Here is a 15,844-nt window from a genome sequence, read left to right as displayed (position 1 = left end):
TGTTGCAATGCTACTGCCTGACAGCACATTTCTCTCTTTCAGGATAAAAGAAGTAAATGAAACTAACAAACGAGTAGAACAGGAAATCAAAGTGGCTATTTTTACCCTCATCAATGAAATCAATAAAAAAGGAAAAGCTCTCCTACAACAGCTTGAGGTACAACTAAATGCATAATAAATAAATAAAAATATTTAGCATGAATCCTGCTGTGATCTTTGCACGTATATGGCTTCTTCTGTCTTGAATAACCCTGTGGTTGGTTTTGTCCATTATGAAATTCTTGGCGCATTTCACACACAATGCTAGCAAGCATGATTACATTCAAACTTTCAGTATCTCTGGTTAGTTTAAATTACGCAGCAAGCAAGCCAAGAGTCAAACTGTGGCTTATGATCCTGGCTTGTTAGCAGACTGTAGTTTAACCTAACCAGATTTCCCCCCAGTTTGCACACAATGGGGAAATCTAGTTAATTGCATTCATGGCTATGCTGGAGGAAAGTGGGGAGCATGTGTGCCTGAGGCTTGCTGATGCTTGTTCATGTAGTCCTAAACTACGGCTTAGCTAAGTGCAGAAAGGGCCATTGAGTTCCTTTCTCAATATGCCTGCCTAAAACCAACATGGATTGTAAATATTCATGACAGTTCAGTAAGGCACAAATTGCAGAGCCACTCAGTTACATGACTTTATAAGTGTGCTGCTTTCCGTGTGATGTCTTATAAAAATCTTCTTACCCTTTGTTGAATGCATCATTTTAAAATTTGAAATCTCTCATTGATACTTGTCCTACCCTTCAGATTTGTGTGATCGCATCCATACCATACATTTAAAGCACTCTTAAGCCACTTAAACAATCATGGCTTCCTTCAAAGAATTCTTGGAACTTTAGTTAAGAGTGCTTGTAGCTCTGTGAGGGGTCTCCTAATGGCTCACAGCATCCTTGGGAAAGTACAGTTTGCAGAATTCTTTTAGTGGCACTAATTGAATCTGTAGTTAACAGTTAAAATTCTTCTGACTTGGATGCAGATTATTATTTTTTCAGTGGATGACAAATTAGTAGTCATCTACATTGCAGCTTTGTGTCTCATTACAATATTGGGTTGTTCATTGTCAAGTCCCCTGTCATAGGTTGAAAGGGTGTTGGTGATGTGGGTTGCTCAGAACATTTTGAATCGGACAATTTTCTGATGACTTTAATCAGTCTGGATGAGATTTTACGTGTTTGGCTTTTATATTTCATAAAGAAAATGTTTTTAAACTGCTGATCTTATATGTGGTACCAATATCTCAAAATGGTTTCCATAGCCAGATGTAGTTCAGTGGAAATACTGAATAGGAAAATAATTCACAAAATGCACAATGTGGTATAATTTAATGGTCAAATTATTGTTATGGGAATACTTGTAATTTTTAAAAAATGCAATAGCCTAATAGAATACCCTTCTCCTTGTTAAATTTTAAGGAGAAAGACTAAGACACTGAAAGGCACTATTAACAGTGCAGTCCTATACATGTCTTTTCAGAAGTAGCTTCCATTGAGTTCAGTGGGGCTTACTCCCAGGTAAGTGGGCATAGGATTGCAGTCTAATTTTAGTACACCCAAAGGTACTGTGCTCCTAAAAAAAAGTTAATTGCAATTTAGAAATGGCACAGTTTGAATGGTATTCTATCCAGTCATTATGCTACTAATTAATTCTTATGAACAAATGAAATTTTAGAACTAGATGATTCTTTACAGGAAAATAAAAATAGTAAAAATTTTTTTTTGTAAAAATGTGACCTATAACTGTGATGTTGCTTTTGTAGAGTTCTTTGAAACTTCACAGGACTTTCAGTGTTTCAAAATTATGATAAATCATATTCATATTCCATGTTGTCTTCCTTTGTGATGCCCAGAGGTATAGATTGCCCCACTTTTTGCTTTAATTTTGATAAAATTACTGCGATGCCTGAAAGCAAGGCTATTAAATCCCTAAGCTCTGTGGTAACAAGCACCAAATGGGATGGGATGGGGGATGTTTATTGCTGGTGCTATATTTATTTGATAGGTTAAGTAGGTGATGACTGCTTGAACCAAACTCGGTCAAAATGTAGATATAAAGCTAGCTTTAACTACTTGCATCAAATTAGCACTTTTTGAAGAAATAAATCATAATGCAAAATTATGGAGCAGCTACAATCCTATTGTATGTTTTTCCCTTTTTTGTGAACTGCCTTGAGCATCTTTTAGGTGGATAATGTATAAAATAATAAAATTGTATATATGGAATATAGCCAACATTGTGTGAGTAGAAGGCAGGCTCACATAGTGGATCTTTTCTTTCTGCCCTCTGTATCATCCGATCTGTATCATCCCACCACCACCCCAAAACAAACAACTGCTCTGGAGGGCTGGGGATCACTACCAAACATCACAGGGCTCTGTTGTCCAGTGCTACAGTGGTAGGAAGAATTGCCCATAATCAGTCAGAACAGGATTTTCCCCTCTTCTCCTCTGAGGCTCCATCAATCCACCAAACCAAAGGGTCCCCCAACTTCTGGAGCAGATTTTGGAAGCATGCAAAGGGCAATGGGGAGCAGAGATAAAGGGAAAGGGCGAGGTAATAATAATAATGATGATGATAATAATAATAATAATAATAATAATAATAATAATAATAATAATAGTAATAATTTATTTGTGCAGCTGGAATCTCAATCTGCTCATGCACAAACATCACTGGATACAACCCAGCATTTATATTTTAAAACAATCTAAAATAAACTACACTTTTCAGCATTATAGGAAGGAAATACATCTGAAATAGTTGCACGCAGTTTAACTAACACTAATAATTACAATCATGGTTACTGGGAAACTGAGGAAGTCATGTCTAAAATAAATCCATCTGTGAGACTGAAGTGTGCAGTCATAATTAAACTGAATAAAAATTGATGGTATTGCCAATGACTATAAATATTATTTATTACAATTATATCCAATTTTCTTCTTTTTGAATTCTGACAAAGTCTCCCACCCAACCACTTACTTAGCTTCAGCAAGTTTTCAGCAGTGTACATTTTCAGATCATGTCCATGCCAACATGATAATTGTAATTTTAAAAAACAATTAACAGAATCCAATGAATTGTTTTTGTTCTGCCCAGTGATCTGTCAGCACTCAGTGCCAGTATGGCACAAAGTTATTCTACAAATAAAAGTCTACTCTCAAAATGTTGGATTTTACCCACTATTTGTTATAGCCACACTTCTGATTTATGTCTGTACTAAGTATCCACACATTGCATAGATAGATGTTTTAATTATTGCATTTGGTATTATTTTTAAAAAATGGATATGTGTGTACTGTTTCTATTCAGACTGTAACAAAGGAGAGACAGATGAAGCTAATGCAGCAGCAGTACGATATCAGTGGTCTGTCACGGCAGGTGAAACATGTGATGAACTTTACTAATTGGGCCATTGCAAGTGGCAGCAGCACTGCATTACTCTATAGCAAGCGACTGGTAAGGAAAGCTTTGAATTCCAGTATAGCATAGATTATACTCTTATTCTTGCATTGAAACAAAGAATATTGCATCACGGGGACCCATGTTTTTCTTACTCTCAAAGCTTTCAGGTAAGTACAGCTAATGCCACTTTGCTAATATTTGTACAAGTGTTTCTAGTCCACATTTTATTCCAAACCTGATATTTAAATTACTGTAAAATTTGGAAGTTTGTTCGTTTGGCAAGCCAGCTAGCCCTGACACATGCTGCATTTTGATTAGGTAAATGTAACACTGCAATACATAGCATTGACAATTATGTAGGTCTTTCTAGCAGGTGCTCAATTGTTTTTTACCTGTTCCTGAATCTATGCAGGAGTTGATGTCAGGCCAGATAGTTTCTGGTGGTTACCTAGGCTTCATGATGGTCAGCTGAGGGGCAATTTGTTGGCTTCTTTGCAAAGTTCATGGAGTTAGATGTTGTTTGAAACAAACAGTTTCACTTGTATAGACAGTCACTGAACCTTTAGTGCCTTGTAGCTATATGTAATTTACTCAGTACCAGTGAAGTGAGTCTCCACCATAACCATTGCTGGTGTGTTGGTAAGGCAGCTATAGCAACAACTTGCCTCCCCAAAAGCCTATGGGAGAATGTGATGCTAACAACCAATACCAAGAGGAAGGTCTACCGGGCTTGTGTGTTGAGCACACTGCATTATGGAAGTGAGTCGTAAGCAACTTACACCCGCCAGGAGCGACACCTCAGTGCCTTTTGTAAGCGCTGTGTCAGGAATATTTTGGGCATCACATTGTAGGACAGAGTCTCAAACAAATATGTGCTCTTCCAAACCCACATTCCCACCATGTCCACACTTCTGTCTCAGCGACGTCTACTGCGGCTTGGTCACGTCCACACAATGGAAGATGGCCAGATCCCCAAAGATGTGCTTTATGGGGAGCTGTTTTTAGGCACCAGGCCTGTTGGCAGACCAACTCCGTGTTACAAAGATGTCTGCAAATGTGACATGAAGGCTGGCAACATTAACCGTGCCATGTGGGAATCCCTTGCAGATGACCGCATTGCCTGAAGACAGTCAGGTCATGTATCCATAGTAGTGACCAGAGGAGAAATGACCGCTGGGAGAAGCACAGAGAGAAGAAATGCCATGGTGCTTCTGTAACAGTGAAACCAGACACCTTTATCTGTTCTACCTGCGGGTAAAACATGTTTCTCCCATATTAGTCTCTACAGCCACAAGAGGCACTTTAACTCTCCAATGGTTTGACTTTACCCACCCGATGACTCACTCTTCTATTGTCTCTTCAGATAGACAGATGCCAACAGTTTTAACAGTTATATACCATCCAGTGAACAACTTCATTTGGGTAGTTAAGTTAAAAACCATAACAGCAATCACCAAGAATTCTAAAAGAGTAAAACTTTTCCCAAGGAAATTTTTTCATTTCCCCTCTCCAGTTCTAGTTACTTGTAAAAACAAAACAAAACACCAGGATAAAGTAAAACCAAAAACCAGAAATTTCAGTTGATGAAGTTGCCACTTGATTTGCTTCAAGTCAAAACCAGTTGTTTTAATGATGGACTGCAAATCAGAACTAAAACCCTGATTGCATAAAACTATATCTGAATGTGTTTTATTTGATTAAGTTTTACCTTCCATATTGGACTACATTTGGCTGGCTTAAATGTTTAGCACATTTATATAGCATGGAAAATTAATACAGTATTTATAAAAGTTGTGTTTACATGATAATTCAGATGCCAGTTGAAGTGGGCCATCAAAATTTTACTTGCATCACTGCTTACCACCTTGGATCAATATCAGCAGCTGCTGTGAACTGATCCTGCTCAATTCTCAATAATTCCTGTGTCTGTTTCAGTGAAAGGCAGGAAGCACATTTTTCCATTAGAATTTTGGTACTGGAATTTGGCATTCAGCTTGCCGGAAGTGCTGCTAGAAGATAAGGGGAACAAATTAGGGGGAATTTACTATCATTTTTGAGTGTTGGTATGGCTCTCTCAGTTTGTAATTCCAAAGTGATAAAAGTCTAGCACCTTGCTCAGGGTGTATGTCTTTCACATTGAATGACTTGAGCTTTGGATGACGCCTTAATCATTGAAGCAAATTAGAATTTAAAACCAATTCTGGGGTTTGACTTAGAATAGAACTTTTCCCATGTCAAATATACATCGTTTGCTTTCTACTCACATGGAAAAATTAAAGTCTTGTTCTATATTTTGTGTATGTTTTCTGTGTTATCATTTGAACATTGGTACAACTAATGTCAGGCATGTATAAAAATACAAGTTATCACTTACGAACTCTGGCTGGTATCAGACTAAGCTATTCCTAAAGTAGATCCATTGAAATCAGTGGGTTTCAGTGAGTAAGTATTTTCATTCCACTGGGTATACTCTGAATGTGGCTTAGTCCTGTGCCACCATCTATTTGCTTCTTGTATTTTAGAAGTAATGCACTCCAGTAGTAATTCTCTTGCGACCTCATGTTTGTATCCTGCAATTCTTCTAAGCGACTGAAAATAAGGGTTAGCTTATTTATATGAGATAGGTTAGGATAAGAGATGGCAGCTTGCTCAAAGCCACACACAGTTGTTGACAATTTGCATTTTGTTTTGTCGACTTCTTTTTGTTGACTCTCCGCACAATGTCATCACTAATCTGAGAGTGTTTGTCTTCTCACAGATCACGTTCCAGCTGCGACATATTTTAAAAGCACGATGTGATCCTGTCCCAGCTGCTAATGGAGCAATACGCTTCCATTGTGATCCCACATTCTGGGCAAAGAATGTAGTCAACTTAGGTGAGAGGGTGTTCCATTTTTCTGAAAGCTGAATTCAATGTGCAAAAATTCTTAATATGATGAGTAGCATGAACTAGATAGAATTTTCTGTAGACTACCACTAAAATTGGTGGTAGTGTCTTGGATCCATTCATACCAGGAAGCTTTTTTCCACTGTATAATTGTATAAAATTATCTGACTTTAAGCAGACATTAAGCCAAACTCCCCTTGTTTGGCAAGTCCTCTCCTCTCCTGTGCACATGATGAACTGTCATCTGTTTGCTTGTATGGGGTTGGATCCGAGCAAAAGCTTTTATAACATATGCAGCCACTACCCAGATGCTTCTCTCAAACTATGCTTCTGCTTTGCATGCAACTCCCTGTCACTAGAATAGTTCTCTCTACAGTCCGGATGCATCGTTATTCACTTGGAAATGGATATGCCTTAATAGCTAGTGCTGCACTGCTGTTAATCATTGAATACGGTGGTGTTAGGCTACTTCAGATGCTTCTCCAGATTTTAGCTTTAATGGTCTTCTAAGAAAGCACTGTGACAAGAGAGGTGGAGTGATGAGCAGGCACCACAGAAGGGAGGGTCGGGTCATGACAGTGGTGATGACGGAGGAATGGAGAGTGTCTCCTGAACTACATGCAAGATTGCTCTGTATAGATCAGTAGTGATTCCATGTACTATGTTGGTCATTCCCTTCTATTCCTCTCTGGTAATAAAGGACATTGGAAAGTGTCAGTCTACAATCAGTGTGCTTCCTTGAAGGGGAAAGCAATTGAGGGTCAGATCTGGTAGCCCACATTCCGGTGTTGAAAGAAGACTTGTTTGTTCCAAACTTCTTAGTATGTTAGGCTGCAACTCAGTTGCCGTATTTCTGTAAACAAAGAAGTAGAAAACAATAGGAAGACATGGAAAACTCAGTCTAGTATTTGTCCTGTAGACTTAGTAATATGAATAATATTTATACCAGCTAAACAGGGCTGAAAAATTTCCAGAACTTTTAGCAGCACATTTTAGATATTCTAAGAGAAAATTGGGCACCAGATTCCAACTGGTCCCAAAATACTTTTGCATGGTATCGGCAGGATATTTCGGCTTTAAAGACTTATTAACCTTCCTTATAGCGACAGATTAGAATGAGTGAAAACAAGATTCTTTCAGTGACGCAATGACTGAGCAAGGTGCATGCGTTCTTTGGCATGGCAAAGCTCTAGTATCAAGTGAGAGACAGCTTCACAGGAGGGAAATCTATACAGTGGTGCCCCGCAAGACGAATGCCTCGCAAGACGGAAAACCCGCTAGACGAAAGGGTTTTCCGTTTTGGAGGTGCTTCGCAAAACGAATTTCCTATGGGCTTGCTTCGCAAGACGAAAATGTCTTGCGAGTTCCTGCAGGGTTTTTTTCCTCCCCCCCCCCCTTTTCCCCAAGCCGCTAAGCCGCTTAGCAGCTGATCCGCTAAGCCCCTAAGCTGCTTAACAGCTGATCGCTAAGCCGCTTATCAGCTGATCCGCTAAGCCGCTTATCAGCTGATCCGCTAAGCCGCTTATCAGCGGCTCCGCTAAACCGCTTATCAGCTGATCCGCTAAGCCCGCTAAGCCGCTAATAGCCGTGCTTCGCAAGATGAAAAAACCGCAAGACGAAGAGACTTGCGGAACGGATTCTTTTCGTCTTGCGAGGCACCACTGTACCTTCATGCATGGCTCTCCAGCTTTTGGCATATATAGAAGGAGAAAGGGCAATAGCAGGCAAAATCCCATTTAGATCCATGTTTGTGTATTAAAATCCCTTCCTTCATGTGTTAGACTTATATACCTCCCCATAGTAACTACAAGTAATATAAAAGAACAGGGAACGTTGATGAGAGAATTTGTTGGTTGGATAATTAAGAGCCAGTATAGTATACTAAGCAAAATAGATTAGAGCCTCTTAGGTGTGTACAAAGGCTTACATGTCCATACCAGGTTTTCCCCGTGTTCTTCTCCAGCAGCAACTCCTCTTACTCTGTTGGAGGACACTTTCGAGGTTCCTCAAGCTTCAGGGCAGCTTGTTGGGCACTGTGAGGGGATGCTTCTGGAAAGGGGGAGGTATCGGAACCCCCCACTACATGTGCAGAGCTCATCATGCGGCCCTTTGGATTGGGGCTATACATTGGGAACTGAAAAAGGTATTGGAAATGAAGTCTTGGAAACTACATTTAAAAAAAATATTTTCAGAGGAATCCTAGAGGGAGCAGAAAGTAAAAATAAATCAATAAATCTTGTCTTTAATTTACTGAAGAATGAACAGTGATGAGAACGGCCTTTGACAAATGCATATGACTAGAACAAATCTCTAGAATCAATGCAAGGATAATTCTGAAACCGGGGGAAACCATGGGTGTCATTGTCAAGTTCCTAAATAAACTGTTAAGAGAGGGGTCTCCCATTGTGGTTAATGGTACTGGAGTGCAAGCACTGATTTGGCTCCAGTAGCACTGAAGAAAAGATTTCTAAGTTATAATTAATTTTAGACCTCCATTCAATAAATAGTGGGTGTGTGGTCTTGCATAAAACAGATTGTCACCCTTCCGGGAAGTTGTATTTGTTTTAGAATTACTAAAGTTGAGTCGAAGTTGTGATGCAAGAAAATCTAAAAGTATTTTGATTAAGAATTATGGTTCATGTAAGAAATAACCAGGTACACAAATCATTGCAACTTATAGTAGAATAGCTTCAAGGAAGTTACTAGTTTTATAATTCAGATGATCAAGAAAAGGACAGACCTCCAGAACTGGGCAAAAGAAAACAGATCTTGCTTGTTTAAAAATGCAGAGGGGTAGTTACACATTTATCAGACAATTCACATTAATTTGCAGAAAGTTTCTTGAGCAACTAACAAATGCAAAACTTTTAGCTAAAATGGAGAATTGAGATGCTTGTCTTCTGCTTTGGTGACACAAATTCAGTTCATTATAAGTATTTTAAGATGCATTAATCTGGATTTCTGTAAAACCAGCTTAGAGACTGTCCAAGAGACAAGTGTCTGTTGGGCGTGTGCAAGCGACTCTATATGCACGCTAGGACTTCCTATAACTCTTGCTGCTTCAGCTGTGTCAGAGGTCTGTGGTTTGAAAAATTGTACTGTAAAAGGCATTAGCACGTGCTCAGAAGCTTCCCATATAGTCTTTTGAACCTGGGGCACAGTACTTAAAATGTAAAAATGGGGATGGGGAACCTATAGCCTTCTAGGTGTTCTACAACTCCTATCATTCCTGAACTTGACCATGCTGGCTGAGGCTGGTGAGAGGGAGTCCCAGCAACATCTGGAGGATCACAGTCTCCCCATACTTGTGTTAAAGTTGTGAATCACTCAAATTCCTGTTTGAAGGATGAAACAGAAAAATCACATTGCTAAACAGCGTGGTCTTATCTACAAATAACTTTCAAGCATCTTTGCAAGCATCTCTCACTGCTCAACTTAATCTTTGATAGCAAGGACATAGCTGCCTGTTGTGTAATTCTGAATTAAGGGACACTGCAGTATTTCAGCTCAGTATCACTGCACAAGACAAGGGGTGGAATTAAACTTGCACTCTTCTGATTGTTCCGTCTTCTGAAGCATTTCAGCAATCTCCTCCTTCCTCTCCGCACAATGTTCTGGGGGTTCTCCCAGTTCTTCAGAGTGGAATTGGAGGAGGTGGCAGGGAGGTGAGGGGAAAGCCCTGTTGCACTACTGAGAGCCCTTGTGCTGACTTCTGCTAGCGTGCCGGCTTAATTGAATCAGAAAGATAATTTGTTTAATGTGATTATAATTGAAAGTCTCTTACATGTAAAGAAACACAAGGCCCCTATTATCCTATAATGGTTATAAATGTTCTGAGGTTTTGTTTTATACTTACAGCATTAACAGAAAACAGTAAATTATCTTACTTTTTTAAAATAAAAAACCCCCCACATAAAATACAGCATGGCTATAAAATAAAAAAATAAGTTTAAATGATCCAAATAAAGCCAGCAAAAACCAGAACAATGTTCTAATGGTCCCAAGGCACCTAAACATGTTTCTAAAAATGAAAAGACTGAGGGGAAGGATTTTTACCTGGTATCAAAAAAACTACAGCCTGGGAGCTAGGCAATTGTCTATGGGGAGGATATTCCATAACCCGGCCACCACTTGCAAAAGGCCTCTGGTGTAAAAATTACAGAGCTATATTTGTATGATTTTCTGTCTTCATCTTTTAGTCTCTTAAGTATTAAATGTGTTTCCTTTAAAAATCTCTAGAATCCTTAAAGTTACAATATATAATTTGCATATTATGCAAAAGCAATAATTACTCTGTATTTAGGTCTTTTTCCTTCTAATGCTTTGGAAATGAGTTCATAAAATATTGAATGCTTATTGATGACACAAAATTACTTTGTTGCAAAAATGTGTTGCATGACGTTGATTGTGATGTATCTTTATGCATAAAACTAAGGTAAGATATGGGTACATCAGAACCAATATCTTATTTAAAGCCAATAAGGAAGTGCAAATAATTATCAGTCTCTGAATATATTGATTAAAAGTACATTTATTTTTAACGTTTTAGCTGCTGTGAAGCTAGGGTGTACATAGTGTAAAACTTCTAGACTGTTAACATTTAGCTTAAAATTAATAACTTTGTGATTGACGAATTCTCTCTCCTGTTGTTTAGGTAATCTTGTTATTGAAAACAAACCAACCCAAGGTTATACTCCTAATGTAGTAGTGGGACAAGTTCCTCCGGGAACAAACCACATCAGCAAACCTCCACCGCAAATTAATCTTGCACAGCTTCGGCTCCAGCATATGCAACAGCAGGTGTACGCACAACAAAAACACCAGCAGTTACAACAGATGAGGATGGGGCAGCCTGCAGGGCAGATTCCTCGCCAGGCAGGCCCACAGATGCTGCAGCAACAGGCAAGTTTCAGATGATCTAAATTAAGACACTCATTGTAGACACTAAAGTGCACCTTTGGCACTTTGAGTTCTACCTTATTCCACAAAGATTAAGGTAGAATTTACAGCGCTTCTTGTAAAGCACAAAGATGCATCTTCATTTACTTCACTTGGCAAAGAGGACTGCTTTTATCTCATCTTTTAAAATACATAATGTTTTGTAGCCTCCGAGGTTGATAAGTATGCAGAACATGCAGAGGGGAATGAATTGCGGTGCTTTCCAAGCCCACCAGATGAGAATGGCTCAGAACACTGCTCGTCTCCCAGGGATACCGCGCCACAACGGGCCCCAGTACATGATGCAGCCACACTTACAAAGACAAGTATATGCTGTGTGCACATTTTGTTTCCCATCTTTGATTCTGGACTTTTGATTCAGCTCGCCTTCTATGTATATATATCAGCTGTGAAACCTCTTTTAAAGGGACATCTACTTCCATTTGCTGGCTGTTTAAAGAGCCGCATAATAGGAATCTTGTAAAAATTTGGACATTACTAGCCACATGCAGAGTATTTAAGCTAATGGAGCATCTAATGAAATGCACTTGCAGCCACATTTTACCTTTCACAACTTTATTGCCTTTTGGCTGGATAACCAGCATGTTAATATGGGAATAATTTGTTACATTCTCCGATTGAGGGGGAGTAGAAAGCTTGCAAAAAGGTTTTAAAAAGAGGAGAAAAAGTTTATGCTTAAAATTTCTATGGAACCTTCTGACCTATAAAAAAGTGAATAAAATGCAAAATGTTTTAGAAGGTTTAAAACAATTATCAGCAATGGGAAACTTATGGAGAGAATTGCAGGAAAGCAACAAGCTTTGAAAATTTCCAGTTTTGCATAGGAAAGAGTTTTCTCCTTATCATAATAATATTTTCTCTCTCTTGCTTCCCCCTCTCCTTTGTCTTGGCAGCATTCAAACCCAGGACATGCAGGTCCCTTCCCAGTTGTTTCAGTGCACAATAATACTATCAACCCAACAAGCCCTACAACAGCCACCATGGCCAATGCGAACCGTGGTCCAACAAGCCCATCTGTAGCAGCAATAGAGCTTATTCCATCAGTAACCAACCCAGAAAATTTGCCTTCCTTGCCAGATATTCCTCCTATACAGGTTAGTATGCTATATGAAATCAGATGAAAGCTAATAATACGACATCAGAATTTCTAGATATCAGTTGTGTGTTTCGTGTCAACACTTAAAAAACTGTATTGTAAAGGTACATTTGACTTGGGTCATCTTCTCATAAACTGACCAGAATCGTCTTGTTTTCCTAATCAGCTATGAAACTCACTGGACAAATCACTGTGTCTCCTCCTAATCTGCTTTACTCTTTCATTGCATTTTACACCATTTAGTATCAGTATTCTTGTTTAGAATCTTTTTTTGCTGGGGGCGGCATTTATGATTTTTGAAACCTGTGTCTGAATTTATTCTGCACTGAAACTAAAATGCAGGAAATGTTTTCAGTTCATCTGTATGTCTACTAAGGTAGGGATTGCTAACTCATGGGCCACATGGCTTTTTTTGTGTCCTCCCAGTTTGTCATTTAATGAATTAACATCCCCATATGCTTCTAGGGGTCCTCTGCAGTGATGCAACAAGGTTTTTTGTTCCCAGCCCACAAGTACATACACAAGGCTTTCCAAATGTGTCCATTAAAAGTGTGTTTTTAATTTCTAAAACACTTCTACTATCATGCCAAAATGTGTTGTTTTATTTGGGGGTTTCACTTAATTGCTTTTGTAACTCCCTCACAACCTCCCTAAACTGTGTCCTTAAAAAAAAAAAGGCCACACAATATTTTTCATTTGGGCCCTGCCCACTTTTACATGAAGTTCCCGTAGTGTTGATTATTGATGGGTCAGTGCTAACCTTGGACCTTACTTGAAGGAAAAGCCCTACTACAAAATAAATGTATTCTTGTTTAAAACTAGATCAGGTATCCTAAACTATTTTTGCCATCCACCCTGATCAGCTTTAAAAAAATATGATATATTTTCCATTCTTCTAATGGCAACCTTCTTAGTAATATTGAAATCATATAGTTTCTCCCTGTCTATGTTTAGTGTCCTATATTTGAATAAGATAGTTAAAACATACAAATCAGGGCAACTTCGTGAGTAAAATATAAGGTGCAATGAATGAGTTCCATAAGCAGAGAGTGGAAGTTGTTCTGAATGTAGACCTCTCTCTGACACAAACTTATGCATCAGTATTGACAACTGAGTTTGAAATAAGCTTGCTTCTTAAAACTCATCGAATTCTAAGATTTTGCTACAATATTCTATGCTAAAGTTTATTAATAGTTTGTAGCCATGTCATTTCCTAGACTCCTTGATTACACATGCAGGAATATAGCAAATACAAATATGGCAAAACTGAGTATTCATCTGTTTGTTTCCCCTTATTATGTGAATAAGTGCTAGTGCTTTAAACTCCTTCAGTGAAAATACAGATGATCCTCAAGCTGTCATTTCTAGCATGCTGCATTTAGACTTGGCAGAATCACTGTGTGGCTGTCCTCCTTTATTTCAGCTGGAAGATGCTGGTTCCAGTAACTTAGATAATTTACTAAGTAGGTATATCGCAGGCAGCCATCTACCCCCTCAGCCTATAAGCAGTATGAATCCCTCCCCTGGACCCTCAGCCCTGTCTCCAGGCTCATCAGGTAAGCTGGGAAGAGGCAGTGGGCATCTGTACATTTCTGCTTAAATTGAGACCTGCTTAAAGCAACCAACAACTTTAATAATGACTGCTCCAAATACTTTAAAGAAATTTGATGTTTCCAGTACATTTTCTCAGGTCTTAAGATCCCTGTTTTTAATTTCATCCAGTTATTTCTAGTAACTTCTGCAATAATGCTGATGAGCACTTCTTTCTCTCTTCCAGTGTCTGTACCTTTTATATAGCTGTGATTTAGCCCAATTTTTATGCATGAAATAATTCCCCCTTCATGAAATAACCTGTAAATGAGAGGGCTTTAAAAAGGAGTACAGCATTGTAGCCACCAGCTCACTAGAAAGAGTAACCCAGTCTGTGCAGCAAAAAGATTCCTGCTCAACAAGTCGCAAGTAGAAATAGATTTAAAACAGTATTATTGTGGCTCATGAGCGCAATAGTTTTAAAGTACATACCAGCAACTATTGCATTGTGACTACAGGCTTTAATCTTGTGAGCGTTAAAATTAAGTTTTCTGTACCACCCATCGTCGTTGTTTCCAAGGCAGTTTCCAGAAAACCAAAGCAATAAAACCACAATATCATAATATACAACAATAGTTCATAAAATGAGTGCAATTGTCATGGCTAGTATGGAGCTGAACAGCAATCTCTTTTCATATCTGTTCCATGCTCTGGTGCTTCTGTACTATTTATATAGTCTTGCAGCTGTGTAATATTCTGTGCCAGAGTGCAATTGAAGTCCTGTTCTTGAAATTCATCTGCCACTGTGAAAATTCAGTCTAGCATAACTTGCCTATTTGTGCCACTGCTGTGGAATGTTGGAAGTAAGTGCAAAATCACGAGAGGAGGAGAAACTGGGTTTATAGACCTTTCTCTACACACCTGGACAAATGGCAGCACTAAAATTGCTCTGAATTATACTTCATACTTCACAGTGTGTAAGGTCTCTTTAAAAATGTATTGCTAGTAAATCAGCATTCAGTCCCGTTTTACTCTGCACTCCAACCTTGTCTCTGATTATTCCCAGGGTTGTCAGCCTATATTAGTGTAGGTTCTCTTTAAATGTATCATATCTTTGTGGTTAATATGCAGTCATTAATATTCTTTTATGATAGTTGCATCAGAATAAAGTAATTAGGATTAGAAATAATTTAGGGCTTGACTTAAGACGTAAGGAATCAGAGCAACTATTTCATTTAAGGGGGGAAATTGTGAGATTAATTAATGTGAAATGACATTGAATGTAGAAGTTTTGAATTATTTTATTACCAGTGGTAATGTCTGTGCTGATACATAGGATATCGCTTGCATCACTGTAGATGTGCAGTTATACAGCTCATGCTGCTGGTGTAAACAATGATTCATCCTTCTTAGGTTTATCCAATTCACACACCCCTGTGAGGCCACCTAGTACTTCCAGCACGGGCAGTAGAGGCAGGTGAGTTGAATGGCTTCAAAACCAGCTACTAAGTTATTGAAGTGTATAGAGAACGAAATGCATATTACAAGATTTTTAAAAATCCCGTTTAAGAGGCACATTGAGGCTTTTAAAAATCATGTGCCAAAAAATATGGAAATTGTAAAGCTCCCATTTTGACCACTGCACCACATAAAGAGGAAATGCATTATATAGTCTCTCATGTTTTGATCGTTTACAGTTTAGGCTCTATGCACACACACTTTCTTTTGGTCTTTCGGCCGCCACCTCTATCCTCTACCACAGGGGAACAGAGTAGTTGACGACAGAACATGGGTGGCAGGGAGCCAAAGCACAAATTAAATAGGGCCAAAGGATTCACATGTGTGTGTTTTGTGTGTATGTGTCTATATCTCTACATACACACACACACATACCTTGCTTTGCTTTCTGAGCTGTTCACTG

At 38.7% G+C, this 15,844-nt stretch overlaps 1 protein-coding gene across 8 annotated transcripts in view; it reads left to right on the top strand.

Moving 5' to 3' along the window:
* The window catches only part of TRIM33 (tripartite motif containing 33), a 57,851-nt gene that overhangs the window by 25,864 nt on the left and 16,143 nt on the right, over nt 1–15,844 (top strand). For 2 of the 8 annotated variants that reach the window (XM_028734554.2, XM_028734551.2), the window contains exons 6-14: nt 43–157; nt 3,359–3,505; nt 6,210–6,327; nt 8,302–8,481; nt 10,993–11,240; nt 11,444–11,611; nt 12,191–12,391; nt 13,817–13,949; nt 15,337–15,400. In XM_028734554.2, the coding sequence (XP_028590387.2) occupies nt 43–157; nt 3,359–3,505; nt 6,210–6,327; nt 8,302–8,481; nt 10,993–11,240; nt 11,444–11,611; nt 12,191–12,391; nt 13,817–13,949; nt 15,337–15,400 (1,374 nt within the window). The remainder of the gene's footprint in view (nt 1–42; nt 158–3,358; nt 3,506–6,209; nt 6,328–8,301; nt 8,482–10,992; nt 11,241–11,443; nt 11,612–12,190; nt 12,392–13,816; nt 13,950–15,336; nt 15,401–15,844) is intronic. The other 6 variants (XM_028734558.2, XM_028734557.2, XM_028734552.2 and 3 more) reach the window with 5 other exon arrangements.

The sequence above is a fragment of the Podarcis muralis genome, chromosome 5 (assembly GCF_964188315.1).
Source record: "Podarcis muralis chromosome 5, rPodMur119.hap1.1, whole genome shotgun sequence".
NCBI classification, from domain to species: domain Eukaryota; kingdom Metazoa; phylum Chordata; class Lepidosauria; order Squamata; family Lacertidae; genus Podarcis; species Podarcis muralis.
Note: the sequence above shows the minus strand (reverse complement) of the source record. Positions and strands in the feature narration are given on the sequence as shown.